General features: G+C 48.2%; 1 protein-coding gene across 4 annotated transcripts in view; it reads left to right on the plus strand.

Annotated features, from left to right (window-relative positions):
* The window catches only part of SNX8 (sorting nexin 8), a 77,204-nt gene that overhangs the window by 22,164 nt on the left and 36,372 nt on the right, over positions 1-18,668 (plus strand). For 3 of the 4 annotated variants that reach the window (XM_079944253.1, XM_079944254.1, XM_079944255.1), the window contains exon 3: positions 10,535-10,728. In XM_079944253.1, the coding sequence (XP_079800379.1) occupies positions 10,535-10,728 (194 nt within the window). Of the gene's footprint in view, positions 1-10,534; positions 10,729-15,965; positions 16,107-18,668 lie in introns of those variants that run through there. The other variant, XM_079944256.1, reaches the window with a different exon arrangement.

The raw sequence follows: 18,668 nt of genomic DNA on the forward strand, positions 1-18,668 counted from the left end.
CTCAGGTGAGTTTCGCAGTCATTTCTCCAGGGTATTGTATCTGAACGGGGTTGAAAGATGGAGTCGAAGGGTCACATATGGCCCAGATCCCCCAAATCTCTTGACAGAGCCCACCTCCGCCTTCACCAAGGCTAATCTTCCAATGGGCGCGCAGTCAGGAGTCAGAGTCCGTGTTCAGCTCCACGAGACCTTGGGCGAGTTATCCGTCTTCTCTGAGCTGCTTCCTAGCTGTGAACTAGGTCAGGAACCCTGACTTTGAAACAAGATCGTGGGGTCCATGGAGCGGGCAGCATGTCTGCCTTGGTCCTGGCCGGTCCTGCGGTAACTGAGCCCAGCTGCCAGGCCCTGTAGCAAGTGCTCACTTAGTCTCCAGGACAACCCCCGAGGCAGGGATGCTGGTATCCCCACCGGGGTGGAGGCGGTCCAGCCAGCCTCCTGGCCTCAGAGGCCGTGCTCCACTCAACTGTGTTGGGCCATCTCCCTTGTTTTGAGGTGGAGTCTTTCACTGGGGTCCTTTGAGAAGAGGGTGATAAGAATTGGAAAGTGGAGTTTGTGATGCTGTAACCCTGAGCAGGAGGGAAGAACTGGGGGATGAGCTGAGAAAAGGATACTTCTCTGGAGCTATGACAAACCTTCCGCTCCTTGACTCGCGGTATCAGTAATTATCAAGAGTGCCTACTACAAGCCAGGCACTACCTTAAATACTTTGTAGATCTGTCTCATTTAATCTTTTCAGCATTTTTTAACTCAAAGAAAAGTACAGAGTAGTATATAAACACCTGTTCACCCACATCCAGATTTTTAAACGTTAGCATTTTGCCATATTTGCCTCAAGAGTTTTCTTTCTGGGACTTCCCTGGCGGCCCAGTGGTTAGGCCACCAATGCAGGGGACTCAAGTCTGATCCCTGGTCGGGGAACTAAAATCCCACATGCCGCCTGGTGCGGTCAAAAAACAATTAATAAAATAAAAAATAAATTGATTTATCTTAAAAAAAAGATTTTTCTTTCTAAGGAACAAAAAAGAGATTTGAAGTCCCCTCTCTGTCTCTCCTAAATTTCATCTTCTCCCCCCTCCCCACCCCAGAAGAAGCCATCACATATCTATCTATAAGTAATACATACATTGTTTGGTATCTTTTAATGCAATTGTTATTGATTTAATTGTGGATTCACATGCAGTTGTAAGAACTAAAACACTTTGCCCAGTTTCTCCTAATGATGCAAAACTAGTATAATATCACAGCCAGGATGTAGCCGTTGGTACAGCTCCCCTATTTTATTCAGATTCCCTGTTTTGCCCATCCTCTTTTCTGTTGTGTGTTACGTCTTTAAATGTACACCAGTGGTATGCTGTGCATATCCTTCTGCAACATCCCTTTTCACCCCAAATGATGTTTTTAAGATCTCTCCATCTTGGTACATACTGCTCTAGTTCATGCGTTGTATGAATATACTGCAATTTATCATTCATTCCACGTGGATATCAAAGGAGGGGTGTGTGTGTGTGTGTGTGTGTGTGTGTGTGTGTGTGTGTGTGTGTGTGTTCTGCAATGAAGAGGCTTGCATTTGTCACCCCCAGCGATAGTTTAGAGGATATGACCAGAAGAGGAATCTCAGAGTCCTAAGGGGTCTGCATTCCAACTTATTAGACATTAACAAATTGTCCTCCAAAGCATCTACATCAGTTTGCACTCCCTCCAGCAGTGTAGGGGTATTTCTGTTTCTTTTCATCTCCTGTGCATGAAGGAGTATCTATCTCACTGTTGTTTGAACTTGCATTTCCCTGATATAAGTAGATTTCTGATTTAAGCAGAAAAGGAAATTATTAAAAGCAGCTAAAGTCTCCAGGAGGGCTGGGAAACCAGGCTTAAAGCTGAGCAGACAGAAGTGTGCAGATCAGGCCAGGAGCTGGCAGTGACGACAGCATGAAGACAACGCGGGGTCCCAGACGTCGGAGCTGGCACCCCAGCACCACTGACAGCAGCCCTGGGTGCTGGTGGAAGCCCCCAGCCTCCACCCCCTTCGCTGTGTGAGGCAGGCGCTGCAGCTGCCGTGGGCTATCACCATCGTGCAGGCCGCTCGGCCTCAGGGCCCCGCTTCACGTCCGCGCGGCTGGGTGCAGCTGGGGCTGAGGGTCTGACAGTTTACCCGCATGTGGTAGGACAGTCTCAAAGGAGAGGATTCCCCAAACATGGGGCGGAAGACGCAGGTGCGGTATGGTCAAAAAATGACAGATGTCTAGCACACCCAGTCGACAGTAAGGTTGGACATCTTTTATATGTTTATTGGCCACTCAGATTTCCTTTTCAGTGAGTCTCCTTTGCCTCTTCGGGGTGGTTTGTCTTTTCCATGTTGAAGTGGATGAGTTCTTTATAAATTCTGAATTATAATCTTTAAGCCTATTACCTATGTTAAAGTATGTATATTCTGGGCTGTGCTGTATCTTTTCACCTTGTTTCTGGTGTCTTTTTTTTGTTTTTGGTCCATGCCATGTGGCTTGCAGGACCTTAGCTCCCTGACCAGAGATTGAACCCGCGCCCTCGGCAGTGAAAGCGCTGAGCCCTCATCACTGGACCGCCAGGGAATTCCCGCATGGTATCTTTTATCATGCAGGTTCGTCATGCTGGCACTTAAAATTATCTATAGTTTTCTTTGTACTTCTGCTTTTCTGAGTGCCTCCCTGGTTTGAGAATATAGCCAGATGCGTGATTGGGATCAGGTCTTCCCCTGAAAACAACTAAAATGCTGGATAAAATGAAAGCACTATCTGGGGCTTCCCTGGGAGTGCAGTGGTTGAGAATCTGCCTGCCAAAGCAGGGGACACGGGTTCGAGCCCTGGTCTGGGAAGATCCCACAGGCCTCGGAGCAACTAAGCCCGTGCGCCACAACTGCTGAGTCCGCATGCCACAGCTACTGAAGCCGACGTGCCTGGAGCCCGTGCTCCGCAACAAGAGAAGCCACCGCAGTGAGAAGCCCGTGCACTGCAACAAAGAGTAGCCCCCGCTCGCCACAACTAGAGAAAGCCCATGCGCAGCAATGAAGACCCAATGCAGCCCAAAATAAATAAAATAGATACAACACTAAAGAAATAAAAACTTAAAAAAGAACACTATCTGAGTAAATCATCGAAGAGCTGACAAGATAGTAAAGATTTGCTGCAAATAAAAGAGTTATCATCACTATAAATAAGGAATTAAAATCTGAGGGAAAGTAAGAAGAGCGCTAGAGGCATTTGCCAACCTGGTGAACTGGAGCTCAGCTGATGGCCTCATAATACATGGAAGAAGGTAAAGACCAGGGTCTGTACAAGGTTGGGAATATGATAGGAAGCCATTGTCCCTTAAAACCGGGACCCGAAGGCTATGTCCTCAGGGCAGGAGGCAGCAAAGTTAGATTTGCCTGTCCCAACCATAGCAGGGGGTTATAAGGAAGGTTAACTCGATACAGAATAGTGCTGGGATGTGGGAGGCTTACCTGAGACACTGTAGCAGTAACCCTGCCTTACAGGGATCTGGAGCCCAGGTTGGGGAGCCCACAGCCTTAAGCTTCAGAAGCAAAGTGATCTCAGACTGGTAGCTTGCCTAGGTACCTAGTAGAAGCAGATGTAAATTCTTACTGCCTTTTTTTTTAAGTAATAAAGGGGTTTACTCTGTTCTAACACCTAGAGGTGACTCCTTAGCTAATCAACTTTCAGTCTTTCACGTTTTCTCACGTGTGCATTTAAGATGATACATTTCCCTTTAAACATTGATTGCCTTGTTTACGTCTAAGATAAGTAGTGCTTTCGTTGTCAATTCCAAATAATCTATTTCATTATGAATTATTTTACATTTCTGCATATATATATTATTTTACGTTTCCCCATATACAGAAGATTTTGGGGTAGCAGTTTGTTAGTAATTTTTGTTGAGGTGTAGTTTACGTAAAGCCTACATGCATAGCTTACGTATTAGAGGTCCAAGGATTTTGACAAATGCATACACCAGTGTAACTGACTCCCTTATTGAGATAGAACATTTCTATCACCCCACAAAATTCCCCCCGCCCTTTCCTTTTTTTTTTGCGGTACGCGGGCCTCTCACTGTTGTGGCCTCTCCCGTTGTGGAGCACAGGCTCCGGACGCGCAGGCTCAGTGGCCATGGCTCACGGGTCCAGCCGCTCCGCGGCATGTGGGATCGTCCCAGACCGGGGCACGAACCCGTGTCCCCTGCATCGGCAGGCGGACTCTCATCCACTGCGCCACCAGGGAAGTCCCCCCCTGCCCCTTTTTTTTTTTTTTTTTTTTTTAGCGGTATGCGGGCCTCTCACTGCTGTGACCTCTCCCGTTGCAGAGCACAGGCTCCGGACGCGCAGGCTGAGTGGCCATGGCTCACGGGCCCTGCCGCTCTGCAGCATGTGGGATCCTCCCGGTCCGGGGCACGAACCCGCGTCCCCTGCATCGGCAGGCGGACTCTCAACCACCGCGCCACCAGGGAAGCCCCCCCCGCTGCCCTTTTCCATGGTAGGCAACCACCATCCTGATATTTTTCAAATCTTTGGTTTTTCATCACAAGGAAAAATGTTTTTCCCTATTTCTTTAATTTTATATAGGATAATGGCTATTCACTAATCTCACTGTGGTATTCATTTCCTGATGTGTGTAAGTCAGATCATTATCCTGTACACCTTAAACCTATACAGTGCTGTATGTCAATTATATTTCAATAAACTGGAAAAAAAAATAAAAAAGACTACTCTTTTCCCCATTGAATTACCTCGGCAGCTTTATTGAAAATCAACTGACCAGGGACTTCCCTGGTGGCGCAGTGGTTAAGACTCCACTCTCCCAATGCAGGAGGCCCGGGTTTGATCCCTGGTCAGGGAACTAGATCCCATATGCTGCAACTAAGAGTTCATATGCCACAACAAAGGAGACCACATGCCGCAACTAAGGAGCCTGCCCGCCATGACTAAGACCCAGTGCAACCAAATAAAAAATAAATAAATAAATAAATATTAAAAAAAAAAAAATCAATTGACCAGGGACTTCCCTGGTGGCACAGTAGTTAAGACTCCACACTCCCAGTGCAGGAGGCCTGGGTTTGATCCCTGGTCAGGGAACTAGATCCCACATGCGTGCCTCAACTAAGAGTTCACATGCCACAATAAAGGAGCCCATGAGCCACAATTAAGGAGCCCTTGAGCTGCAACTAAGGAGCCCAACTGCCACAACTAAGGAGCCCGCCTGCCACAACTAAGACCCAGTGCAGCCAAATAAATAAATAATAATTAAAAAAAATCAATTGACCGTATACGGGTGGGTTAAGTTCTGGGCTCTCTGTGTTGTTGCATTGCTCTATTTGCATTTCCTTATGACAATATCACATTACTTTGATTACTGTAGCTTTATAGAAACCTTGAAATCGGTCAGTGAGAGGCCTCTAACTTTGTTCTTTTTAAAAATTGTGTTGATTATCTTACTTTGCTTTTCCATATACATTTTGTAATTAGCATATACATTTCTATGAACAAAGCACACTAGGATTATGATTGGAACTCCATTGAGGCTATACATCAATTTGGGAAGAACTGACATCCTAACAATATGTCAATGTAAGTATTTAGGTCTTCTTTAGTTACCCTCAGCAATGTTTTATAATTTTCATCTTAGAGGTTTTGCCCATATCTTTAAAAATTTATCCCTACATATTTCCATTTTGTATATTAGTGGTATTTTTAAAAAGTTTATTTTCCAGTTGTACATTACTAGCATATAGAAATATAATAGATATTTATATTTGATGTTGTATCTTGCAACCTTGCTAATTTAGTTACTAGCTCTAGTAACCTTTCTGGATTCTAGAGAATTTACTATGTACATTACCGTATTTTTTTTTTTTTTTTTTTTTTGCGGTACGTGGGCCTCTCACTGTCGTGGCCTCTCCCGTTGCAGAGCACAGGCTCCGGACGCGCAGGCTCAGCGGCCATGGCTCACGGGCCCAGCCGCTCTGCGGCATGTGGGATCTTCCCGGACCGGGGCACGAACCTGTGTCCCCTGCATCGGCAGGCGGACTCTCAACCACTGCGCCACCAGGGAAGCCCACATTACCATATTTTTAATGAGCAGATTCTTTCCTATCTGTATGCGTTTTTTCCTGTTTCTTGCTTCACTGTGCACTGGCTAGACCTCCAGCACGGGGTTGAATGTGAACAGTGGGAGTGTGCGTGGTGGTGTTCTTCCCAAGCATTTAATATTTCAATCCAAGCACTGAAAACGTTCAGTGTTTTATCATCCTGCCCCAGATGGCTAGCTCTTGGTTTTCTGAAGATACCTTTATGAGGTTGAGGAAGTTCCCTTCAACTGCTAGTTTGCCAAGAGTTTTATAATGAATGGATGCTGACGTTTTTCCAGTGCTTTTAGTGAATATTATTGAAATGGTCATATGGATTTTCTCCTTTGCTCTGTGAGTATGGTGTTACCGGTTGAACTGTGTTCCCAAAAAAGACATGTTGAAGTCCTGACTCTCAGGACCTAGGAATGTGACCTTATTTGGAAATAGGGTCTTTGCAGAAGTAATCAAGTTAAGATGAGGCCATGAGGGTGGGCCCTACTCCAACATGACTGATGTCACTATAAGAAAAAGAACATGCCTTGTGAAGACAGCCATGTGATGTGTCTACAAGCTGAGGAACACCAAGGACTGTCGGCAAACACCAGAAGCTGGAAAGTGCAAGGAAGTCTGCTCCTCTAACAAGTTTCAGAGGGACCCTGGCCACCAACAGCGTGATTTCAGACTTCAAGCCTCCCGAACTGTGAGGCAAAATATTTCTGTTGTTGAAAAGCCACACGGATTGTGGCTTTGTTAGGGCAGCCCCGGGAAACAAATACATGTGGTGAATGACCCGGACTGATTTAAAACGTTAAACCAAACTTGCATTTCACTTGGTCACAATACTTTTTATGTAGTACTGGATTGGATTTGCTTGTATTTTGCTAAGGTTTTCTGTGTCTGTGTTCATGAAGAATATTATCTGTAGTTTTCTTGGGATGTACTTGTCTGATTTTGGTATTAAGGTATTTTTCTTTTAATGTCTTTGTCTTATTATTTTTTGCGTTACGCAGGCCTCTCACTGTTGCGGCCCCTCCCGTTGCGGAGCACAGGCTGCGGACGCGCAGGCTCAGCGGCCATGGCGCATGGGCCCAGCTGCTCTGCGGCATGTGGGATCCTTCCGGACCGGGGCACGAACCCGTGTCCCCTGCATCGGCGGGCGGACTCTCAACCACTGTGCCACCAGGGAAGCCCGTCTTTGTCTTATTTTGATATCAGACTTTTACAGAAAGAGTTTGGAGAAATAGTTTATTTTTTTTAAGACTTTTTAAAGGGAAGTTTAAGGTTCACAACAAAGTTGAGAGGGAGGTTCAGAGAATTCCCCATATACCCCCTCCCCCTGCATATGCATTGCTTCCCGCATTTTATCATCACTCACCAGAGTGGTGCATATTACCAGGAATGAACCTACATCGGCACATCATAATCACTCAAAGTCAATGGTTTGCCTTAGGGTTCACTCTTGTTTTTCTCTATTCAATGAGTTTAGGTGAACTGGGGAAACGGTTTTGTTTTCAAATTTTCCGTTTGTTTGTTGCTGCTGTCTAGAAATACAGTTGATATATGTGTATTGGTGTTGCATCCTGCAACTATGGTAAATTCACTTATTCTAGTTCTAGCTGGGTTTTCTTAGCATTTTTCATGTGTTTGCATATGCACCTTCCTTTCCAATCTTTATGCCTTTTTTCCCTGCCCGCTTCACAGGCTGGGACTTCCAGTCAACGTTGAGTAGAAGGGAGAGTGGACATCTTGTTTTATTGCTAATCCTAGGGGGAGAATGTTCAGTCTGTCACTTTAGGTGTGAAGTCAGCATTAGACTTTCAGAGATGCTGTTTGTCAGGCTGCAGAAGTTTTCCTTATCATCCTAGTTTGCAGAGTTATAATCATGAATGGGTATTAAATTTTGTCAAAGTTTTCCTGCATTATTTATCTTTTTCTGCAATTTATATTTTCTGCATATGAGATGATCATATGGTTCTTTTGAAATGGTGAGTTACACTGATTTTTCAAATAATTAAACCAACGTTACATTCCTGGCATATGCTCTGCTTGCATTTGATTGCTATTATTTTTTCCTTTAGAAGTTCAATAGAATTCACTAGAGAAGCCATCTGGACCAGGAGTTTTCTTTGTGAGGAAGGTTTTTTTTTTTTTTAATTGTGGTAAAATACACATAACAGTAACCTTTTTTTTTTTTAAGATTTAATTTTAGGGGCTTCCCTGGTGGCACAGTGATTGACAGTCCGTCTGCCGATGCAGGGGACATGGGTTCGTGCCCCAGTCCGGGAAGATTCCACGTGCCGCGGAGCGGCTGGGCCTGTGAGCCATGGCCGCTGAGCCTGCGCGTCCAGAGCCTGTGCTCCACAACGGGAGAGGCCACAACTGTGAGAGGCCCGCGTACCTCAGAAGAAAAAGATTTAATTTTAATTATTTTTGGCTGTGTTGGGTCTTCATTGCTCTGCACGGGCTTTCTCCAGTTGCGGCGAGCAGGGGCTACCCTTTGTTGTGGTGCACAGGCTTCTCATTGCGGTGGCTTCTCTTGTTGTGGAGCATGGGCTCTAGGCCCGCAGGCTTCAGTAGTTGTGGCACAGGGGCTCAGTAGTTGTGGCTCGCAGACTCTAGAGTACAGGCTCAGTAGTTGTGGTGCATGGGCTTAGTTGCTCCGCGTCATGTGGGATCTTCCCGGACCAGGGCTTGAACCCGTGTCCCCTGCATTGGCAGGCGGATTCTTATCCACTGCGCCACATGGAAAGTCCCAGTAACCATTTTTTAGGTGTACAGTTCAATGGCATTAAGTGCCACGAATTTAATGGCTTGTAACGACAAAAATGTACTGCCTGCAGGTCTGAAGGTAACAAGTCTGAAACGAGACGTAACAGGGTTAAAACCTAGGTGTTGGTGGGACGGGCTCCTTTTGGAGGCTCCGGTGGAGAATCCATTCCTTGCCTCCTCCAGCTTGTAGAGGCTACTGGCACTCCGTGGCTGATGGATGCATTCCTTGACTTTCTGCTTTCAACAGCACATGGCCTTGTCCCTAACTTTGACCGTCTTTGACAATTCCTTTTGTGCAGCACCCTCGTAATTACATTGAACCCGCCCAGATCATTCAGGGCACTCTTCCCATCTCAAGATCCTTAACTGTACACATCTGCAAAGTCCCCTTTTCCATGTAAGGTAACATATCCACAGGTTCTGAGATTAGAACCTCTTTGAGGGGGCATTATTCTTTGAGGAGTTATTATCCCATCTATCACAGTCCATCCTCTGCCCCTCAAAGATTCACGTCCATCCAATATGCAGACTACATTCATCCCATCCCAACATCCTCCAAAATCTCAACCCTTTATAGCATCAACTCAAAGTCCAGAATCTCATCTAAATCTCATTAGCTCACAAGTCACAGATCTCATCATCCGAATACTGTAAATCAGGCATGGGTTTGACTCTATGTATGATTCACCCCGAGGCAAAATTCCTCTTCATCGGTACACTTAGAAAATAAATGATCTAATCCCAAAATACAATAGTGAGATAGGTATGGGGTAACAGTTATAGACATTCCCATTCAAAAAGGGAGAAAATGGAAGGAAAAAGAAATTGCAGTCTCAAGCAATTTTGAAATCCAGTGAGGCAAACTCAATTAGGTTTCTTTTATTCTTTTTTAATATTTTTTTTTTTGACCGAACAACTTGTGAGGCGTTAGTTCCCAGACCAGGGATGGAACCCGGCCCTCGGCAGTGAAAGCACAGTCCTGACCACTGGACCGCCAGGGAATTCCCTCAGTTAGGTTCCAAGGAATTATCCTCTGTGGCTTAACGTTCTGTCCTCTGGGCCCGCAGCTCCACCCTGAATCTTCTTCCTTTTTCATCCAGGGTAGCACATGCTTGCAGCTCAGTAGTAGTATGAGGTTGTTTCCTGCCTATAGAATTTTGAGGGTCAGACAGCCTTCTTTCATTTCATCTTTCTCTGTCCCCGTCAGTCCAAGCTGGCAGTGTTTCTGCTGATATAACATGCTCAAAAACCTATGGCTCTCCCATGTACGTCGTTCACAGGTCTCATCCGCAGGTCTTCCCTGAATAATTCCATCTCTGTTTTTTGCTTCTCCAGAGGTGGCACACACCTACTCTCTTCAAAGAGCCCTCTGCGTCAGCACAGGTGGTGCCCTTTTGTTCCTCTCTGGGCATCAGGAAAATGCTGTTCAGCCCCACCTTTGGCTTCCTCCCCAAAGCAGCTTTCCTGACAGTGAGTGTCCTAATTTCACCATCTTTTGCAATCTAAATAGGTTCTTTTTCGTATAACTGTAGGATACAATCTAGCTAAGCTTTCTGTCACTATATAGCAAGATCCCTTTTTCATACAGTTTCCAACAACATGTTCCTCATTTCCTTCTGAGCCCTCCGTGGAGGTGACGTTGTCTTTTTTTTTTTTTTTTTTTTTTTTGCAGTACGCCGGCCTCTCCCTGTTGCAGCCTCTCCCTCTGTGGAGCACAGGCTCCCGGACGCGCAGGCTCAGCGGTCGTGGCTCACAGGCCCTGCCACTCCGCGGCATGTGGGATCCTCCTGGACCGGGGCACGAACCCATGTCCCCTGCATCGGCAGGCGGACTCTCAACCACTGTGCCACCAGGGAAGCCCCAGAGGTGACTTTGAGTCTATATTGCTACCAGCAGTCTGTTTATGACAATTTAGGTACCACCGTCTAAAGTGATGTAGGTTTTCTATACCACAGTTAATATCCATACGCCTAGTAACAGTCTGTTCAAGGAATCAAGGCATCTTCTATGACACTTCTCAAAATTCTTCCAGTCTTTACCTAATTCCAAAGCCAATTCCACATTTTTGGATATTTGTTATAGCAATACCCCACTTCCCACCACCCGTATCAGTATTTTGTATTTTTCATTGCAGTGTTGCAATCTATCATTTGACTATAGCAATATGTTCCTCCAGTCTGTTGTTAATAGACGTTTGGGTTATTTCCAGTTTTCAGCTATTTGAATGTGGCTTCTAGGAACGAGCCTTTTTTGGTGGACATATGCTTTTATTTCTCTTGGGTAAATGTCTAGGAGTGGGTTTTCCTCAAGGGTTATTCCTTTTCCCACTCTTGGTCCACTGTGGACAGCCAGATTCCAAGCTGCTTCTGAAGGCTGGTAGGTTATCCCTTCATTAATGCTGATTTTATCTAGGAAGTTCAGGTCCATTCCCAGCCTTGCTGGGACCTAAGCCTTCCTCTCCTATTGCTTTAACCCGAGTTCCTAAGCCCTTTATTATTTCTGAAAGCCCTGTCGGTTTTTTGCTTCTGCTTTTGTTCATCCCTGTAACTTCAAGTTCCCCGTGTATCTGGCACCTTTTCTTGCTTTTGACTGTAACTACGTATTAAAAACAGTTTTGGGGGTAAAATGTTACCTAGCATTTCTATATGTTTGGGGAAGAGGGTGAATATACTTTTGCATCAGTTCAGATCATCATAAGAAGTGTCTGATTTAGAACTTTACCTTTGAGGGACAGCTCTTTGGAGCAAGTAATATTGATATATCCATTTTACAGGTGAGCAAACTGAAGGAAGTCAAGTAGCTTGTCCAAAGTCTAATTCGGACAGCCAACATGTTTGAGATATTTAAAGCTTCCTGGGGCTCATGAAGGATGGGAGCAAATCCCTTTACTCCAGGTAGGAATTTTAGAATGGATATTTGGGAGGTACTGCCTGAGAAGGTAACTCATAGTGTCGCAGGAGGATTTGATTTCATGGTCTTCACGGTATTAAATGAGATGATACTGGTTCAGCACTTAGAACACTGCCTGTAACATATTAAGTGGTAAAAAAATGTTTGGGGGACTTCCCTGGTGGTCCAGTGGTTGGGACTCCATGCTTCCACTGTGGGGGGCACGGGTTCGATCCCTGGTCAGGGAACTAAGATCCCGCATGTCGTGTGGCACGGCCAAAAACCAAAATAAAGTTTGGGACTATTGATATTATTAATTAATTAATTTATTTATTTATTGGCCATGGCGTGTGGGATCTCAGTTCTCCCAGCAGGGATTGAACCTGTGCCCCCTGTAATGGAAGTGCGGAGTCTTAACCACTGGACCACCAGGGAAGTCCCTTGATATTATTAATGAAATTATTATATTTTTTTCTGCTTTTAGAGTCCTTCCCCTTCCCCACAGTATGATTTACAGAGCCATAAGCAGCTTTCCTACCAAGCCTCCTAAAACAAGAGGTTATGGGTGGGGACTTCCCTGGTGGCGCAGTGGTTAAGAATCCGCCTGCCAATGCAGGGGACACAGGTTTGAGCCCTGGTCCGGGAAGATCCCACATGCCGTGGAGCAGCTAAGCCCGTGTGCCACAACTACTGAGCCTGTGCTCTAGAGCCCGCGAGCCATAACTACTGAAGCCTGCACGCCACAACTACTGAAGCCTGCACGCCTAGACCCCGTGCTCCGCAACAAGAGAAGCCACCGCGATGAGAAGCCTGCACACCACAACGAAGAGTGGCCCCCGCTCACCGCAACTAGAGAAAGCCTGCGCGCAGCGACAAAGACCCCGCGCAGCCATAAATAAATAAATAAATGAGAGGTTATGGGTGGACCAGAATTTCCTGATTAAGACTTTGAAGATAAATTGCTGGCTTTAGAGCACAGGGGAAATGCCACCGGGGCTGTGGGGATGGTCTCTGGTGCCAGGCAGCGTGGATCTGAATCCCAGACCTTCTGTCACCTCGCTCTGGGGTCTTAGTGTGTTGAAGTTCTCTGGCTGGACTGGAGGTAATCATACTACCGTCTCCTAGATTTATCGTGAGGAGTTGATGCGTTTCTGAAGCAAAAGCATGTATACGAGTGCTCAGTACAGAGCAGGCACATTCAGTAAAGGTCAGTGTGCTTAGTATTCAGTGCTGTTCATCAGACGTTCCCGGCTTCCTCTCTTCCGGGGTCATGGTAGTGTCCCACTTGTGGCTCGCTAGAGCCATGACACAAGTTCTGGCCAATGAACTTCGAGTAGAAGCGTTGTGTGTCACTTCTGGGCCAGAGCAGTTAAATGCTCCAGAGTACTTTCCCTTCATCAGGATGGCAGAAATTCCAGATGGTGGCTGCCCCCTTATCCCGGGTTTCGGGCTGACGAGGATGAACAGAAACCTTCGTTGTTTCAGGCCTCTGAGATTTGAGATTGTTACTGCAGCATGATTGAGCCTCTCCTGACTAACATGTGAACTACTGTTAATATTTCTAGGATGTACTCCTCAAAGCATTTAGTAACTCTTTTGAAGCGTCCTTAGTAGGACTTGGAAATGCTTGCATTTTTGCAGGATAACAGATGGTAGCCCCTTTCGGCATGACTCCCTGTGTAGTGCGCCCCAACTTCAGTGCTCTGCATTCCGAGTTCTGTCAGTTTGCTTACAGAGTCCTCATTTTCCTGAATGGAAAGCAATAAAGGTGACTGCAAAAACATTAACAGTCTTAATGTAATTGGATTCTTGCCACTAATCAAAGGGTTTTAAAAATCAGAAATTCCTGGCTCCCCTGGTGGCGCAGTGGTTAAGAATCTGCCTGCCAATGCAGGGAACACGGGTTCCAGCCCTGGTCCAGGAGGATCCCACATGCCACGGAGCAACTAAGCCCATGCGCCACAACTACTGAGCCTGCGCTCTAGAGCCCGCGAGCCACAACTACCGAAGCCCACGTGCCTAGAGCCCGTGCTCTGCAACAAGAGAAGCCACAGCAATGAGAAGCCTGCGCACCGCAACGAAGAGTAGCCCCCGCTCGCCACAACTAGAGAAAGCCCACGCACAGCAACGAAGACCCAACGCAGCCATAAATAAATAAATGAATAAATAAATTTATTTTAAAAATCAGAAATTCCGTTTTCTATTTACCATTTCCTGAACGCAACAGAAATAGTATAAGGATTAGGCTCCTCTGGCGAGGATCTAAAGAAGTTACAGGCAGGCATATTTCAGCATGCTTCCCAAGCGCTCTCTCACCGTTAGAGATATCTGGCAGTGCAGCCCACAGCTCGTAAGGACTGAACTCCCTCTTCTGGAGGCATTCACAACCTGTCGCGTCGGAACCAGTGGTTCATTTTCCCTTCCACAGCACCCATGTTTCCAGCCCCAACACCCACTGCACTCTGTGTGGTGTGAGGATCCTGCTGTGTTCTGCTTCTCCATTCAATGCCAGCAGGAACTTTGGAGGATGGGGATGTCTCCTGGTTATCCCTGTGTGGCGTCCCTCACTCTCCTCTCTCATGCCGTAAAAAATTCCATACCTAGCAAATGCTCAGGAAATGTTTGTGAGAATAAAACAAACTTTCAACTTAGAGCAGTGGTCTTCCACCTGGGCTGCCCCTTAGCGTCATCCAGGGAACTTTAAAAAACAAAAAATCCCGTGTCCGGGCCATACCCGAGACCAATTAAATCAGAACTCCTGGGGGTGGGCTTCAGGCAGAGTATATTTGAATGCTCCCCAGGTGATGAGTGCCGCCGAGATGCAGGACCACTGAACTGGAGGCTGTGTGACCATATGTCAGGGGTGTTAAAGTAAAATAATGAATGTCATGTGCTGTTATTCTTGAGTAATGTCTGACTTTACACTTGTTTAATGCTTCACAGTTTTCAAGGTGCAGTGAATGTTTAAACATTTAATAAAGATCTTCTAGTCTAGCAGGGGACAGAGATATGTATCAGATAATGCCAGGAAGTTAGACGGAGGCGGGGGGTGGGAGGGTGGGGGAATGTGTGTGCCCCAGTCTTGGGAGGGGAGAAAGTGCCCAGCACAGCATTCGATGCAAAACCAGCCTAAAGGAAGCCCATGGTGGCAGGAGGAAACGGCATCCCGCTGTGGCCTGGGAAAGCTGCTGTATGCCCACCTGTGGCAGAGGTACACCGCTTCTTCAGTTGTGCTGGGGCAGAGGATCGTGGTTGGTGCCAGCCCACAAAGAGGTCCGGTAGGTATAGCAAGGAGAACTAACTACCTGGGGAGACTGGGGCCCTTCCTAGGACCCTGACAGGGACCCTGGGCTCTTGATCGCTGTTACCAACTCCCTGGGTGTTTATAGGTGTCCCAGTTTTAGGAGGTCCAAGGTCCTTACTTTTGAAACCAGGCCCTCCCTAATGGAGCCCTACCAATCGCTCCAGCTTCCTCTTCTGCTCCCACTTTTAGCCTCGGGAAGACCACAGCGTTTGCAGCTGTGTGATGCCTCGGGGCCTTCGTGCCTGCGGGGACCCACTTCCTCCTTCTCCTGCTGAATTCCTCATTCCTCCAGCCTCAGCTCAGGCTCTACTCATCCTGGGATCCCTTCACCCCGGCAGGGCCGGAGGAGCCCTCTGGTACGGCGCTCCCACAGCCTTGTTTTGGAAGTCAGGACACTGGATCCATTCGGGTCGCCCGTCGTCCTCCAGACGGGGAAGGTACCAAATGCATCTTTGTATCCTCAGCACCCAGCACAGGGCCCGCCTGGCCTCCAGGCGACAGTCAGGAGACCTGAGCGAGTGAGCCAGTGAGTGAGTAAGAGGGTGGTAAGCGAACGAACGACTGAATGACGAGGTGGGTAAATGAGCGAATGAGCTAGTGGGTGAATGAATGAGCGGGTGAACGAGTGGGCGGACGAGAGGGTGCGCGTGTGAATAAATGAATGAATGACTGAGTGGGTTGCCTGAGTGAGGGCAGGTGGGGACTGAACGAGTGGGCGACGCGCGCCCGGACCGCGCCACCTGCCCTACCCGGCGCAGCGTGGCCCGGGCGGGACGGGGCGGGGCGGGGCGAGGCGAGGCGAGGATGGGAGTGGGCGCGGCGAGGTCGGGCGTGGGCGTGGCAGGCCCTGGAGGGCGGGGATAAGCTGGGAGTGGGCGTGGTAGGCCCGGGTGTGGGCGGGGCGAGGCCAGGCAGAGCCCTGGCGGGCGCGGAGGAAGTCACGTGGCGCGCACTCACATGACTGGCGGCGCGATGGACCCGATACCCGCGGCCCCAGCAGCTGCAGCGGCTGAGCCGGAGGCAGACGAGGAGGCGGACCCGCCGGCGGCAGGTATGGCAGGCACCCACCAGGCCCCGCGCTGCTCCGGCCAGCGCCCCCCGAGACCCTGACGCCTTCGGTACTCTTCCTGTCGGCGGGCGGCCCGCGCCCCGCCGGGTCCCCCCTCCCACTCCCGCGTCCACGCCCAGGAGGGCGCGTGGCCGCGCGGCCCAGAGCCGGAGCACCTGTCCGGGTTTGCGCCTCGCCGCGCGCTTCTGCCCGCGTCTCCCCGAGACTGTCCGGGTCCCTGGGGGCCGCAGGGCCCGCCCGCCCCGCGCTTCCTGCTTGCCGGCCTGCCCGCCGCGTGGGGCGCAGTCCCAGGACCTGCCGGGTCTTGGCAAGAACTCTGGCCGCTCAAGACTTTAGTGTTCTCGAACGCCAGCCCTTCGTGTTTCTCCCTGAGTGCTTTTCTTAGCGGATGAGCGTGAGGCGTGCGTTTTCTAGGATGTCCCTGTTTAAAATGGTACCCCCTCTAGTCCTCTAACTGGAGGATAGATGAAGGTGGGTGTTGGTGTGAGTTACTGCTGCTTCTTGGGGGGTGGCGGGGGCCCAAGGTTGGAAGCTGCGGCTGGGCCGTCTGGCGAGGTGTCCCTGAGGAGGCCATGCTTAGAGGTCTGGAGGGCTGCTAGACACCGGATTCATTAGGGAGAAAAAGAGGCAGAAGTGGAGTGAAGCTGCTGGCGGCACGGGTGGCGTTGCGCCGGATTGACCCCGTTGGCATGAAGTCCCTTGGTGAGTCTGCGTCTCGGGAGCGGTCCCCACCCCGCCACCCACATTGGTCTTTAGTTACTTTTCCTTTCTCATGTAGCTGTGTAAGGAGAAGCATGTGATGGCTCTTGCTCGTGGTTAGAACACTGCGTTCATGAGGTCACACGTTCGAGCCCAGGTGGGCCAGTCAGGTGGGCCAGTTGGCCCTCCTGTACCAGGGCCGCACGCTGGGCTCCCAGCGTTTGGGTGGGAATGGTTCTTCCCCCGAGGATTGTAAAGCAGCTCAGAGTTCCTGGATGTGATGGTTACTCAGGGGTCTCTTTGCAGGTACAGGGGCAGCCCTGACTTTCCTGCAGGGCTCACCCCCTGGCTGCTGTTGTGGTATCATCTACCACAGCTCTCCGAGACTGGCAGCGGGCCTTCCTTGGGGCCCTGGTGATTTTATTAGCCATCCTGGATGGCAGGTGAAATGGTAGAGGAAAAAAACCCCCAAAACCCCACAACCCAGAGGCAAGTGACTTGTCCACCGTGGGCAGTGTTAAGGGGGCATGTCGTGGTGTGGGTGGTGTTTGGAGGGGCTGGAGTCAGAAAATACAAGTCTTTGAGAATGAATTTTGTCCACAGATGATATATGTATCTCTCGTGCTTTAGCAAAGGTTTATTTTTGACTGTTGAAGAAGCAGTGGCTTATGGGTATACAGCGAATTTCCTCTTCTCTGGTGTTCTGTCCACACAGCCAGAGCCCACCGTTAGTGTTAATTGTGGGGATCCCGGGGGTCTAGGTCTTTGTAGTAGCTTTGGGATTGTCAGAAAAAATGGTGTTCACTGTGGTTTTCAGCCTCAACGGTCTTTTATATCATATTCTAATCCCTGGAAGCTTAAGCTATAAATGATAACTCCCTCCTGACAAATTGAACTTGCAATTGTGCAATACGTGGACAAACACCCAGAACATTATAGATTAAAGTCTCACCCCATTTGTGATCACCTCCTCTTACCAGTTTGGGATGCATCCTTTCATCGCTCTTTTCGTGTCTTATACATACGTGTACTCAGACAACGTACACCTCCTTGTGTGCTGTGCCCGTGTTTCCCTAGTGTAGTGTATTAGTTTTCTACTGCTGCTGTAACAAATTACCACAAACAGAGTGGCTTAAACAGCAAAAATTTATCATCTTACAGTTCTGAAGGTCAGTAGCCCCAAACAGGGTTCCCTGGGCTAAAATCCAACTGTGGACAGGGCTGCGTTCCCTCTGGAGGCCCTCGGGGAGAAGGCGTTTCTAGACCTTTTCCAGCTCCCAGATGCCTTCCGCATTCCTTGCCGGAGGATCCCCTTGCTCCAGCTACCGCGGGCCACACCTTTCTTGTCCTGTCACCTCTGATTCTCTTTCTTTTGTTCACTTCCTCCACTTTGAAGGACCCCAGCATTACATTGGGCCTACCTGCTAATCCACATCCTTTGCCCTCCTTTCACAGTCAGCTCATTAGCAGCCTAAACTTCATCTACACCTTTAATTCCCCTTTACTGTGGAATCTAACAGCTTCACACGTTCCAGGGCGTAGGATGCGAGTACCTTTAGGGGCCATTATTCTGCCTTAGATACCCGTGAGGAGTGGAATTGCTGGGTCATAGGGTTGCATATTTTTTGTTTTAACAAATCCTTACAAATTATCCTTTCTGGTGGCTATTACCAATTTATACCGGTAACAGCAGTGCATCTTTTCCCCATAACCTCATCACCATTTCATACCATTTTTTTTAAAAAACTCCCTTCAGCATTAGAGAAATTAAGAACGTGTTTTATTTTTGTTTTAATTTCTATTTCTTCGATTATCAGTGAGGTTTAGTTTCTTATAATACTTTGC

This window comes from Stenella coeruleoalba (genome assembly GCF_951394435.1).
Source record: "Stenella coeruleoalba genome assembly, chromosome: 15".
NCBI lineage: Eukaryota > Metazoa > Chordata > Mammalia > Artiodactyla > Delphinidae > Stenella > Stenella coeruleoalba.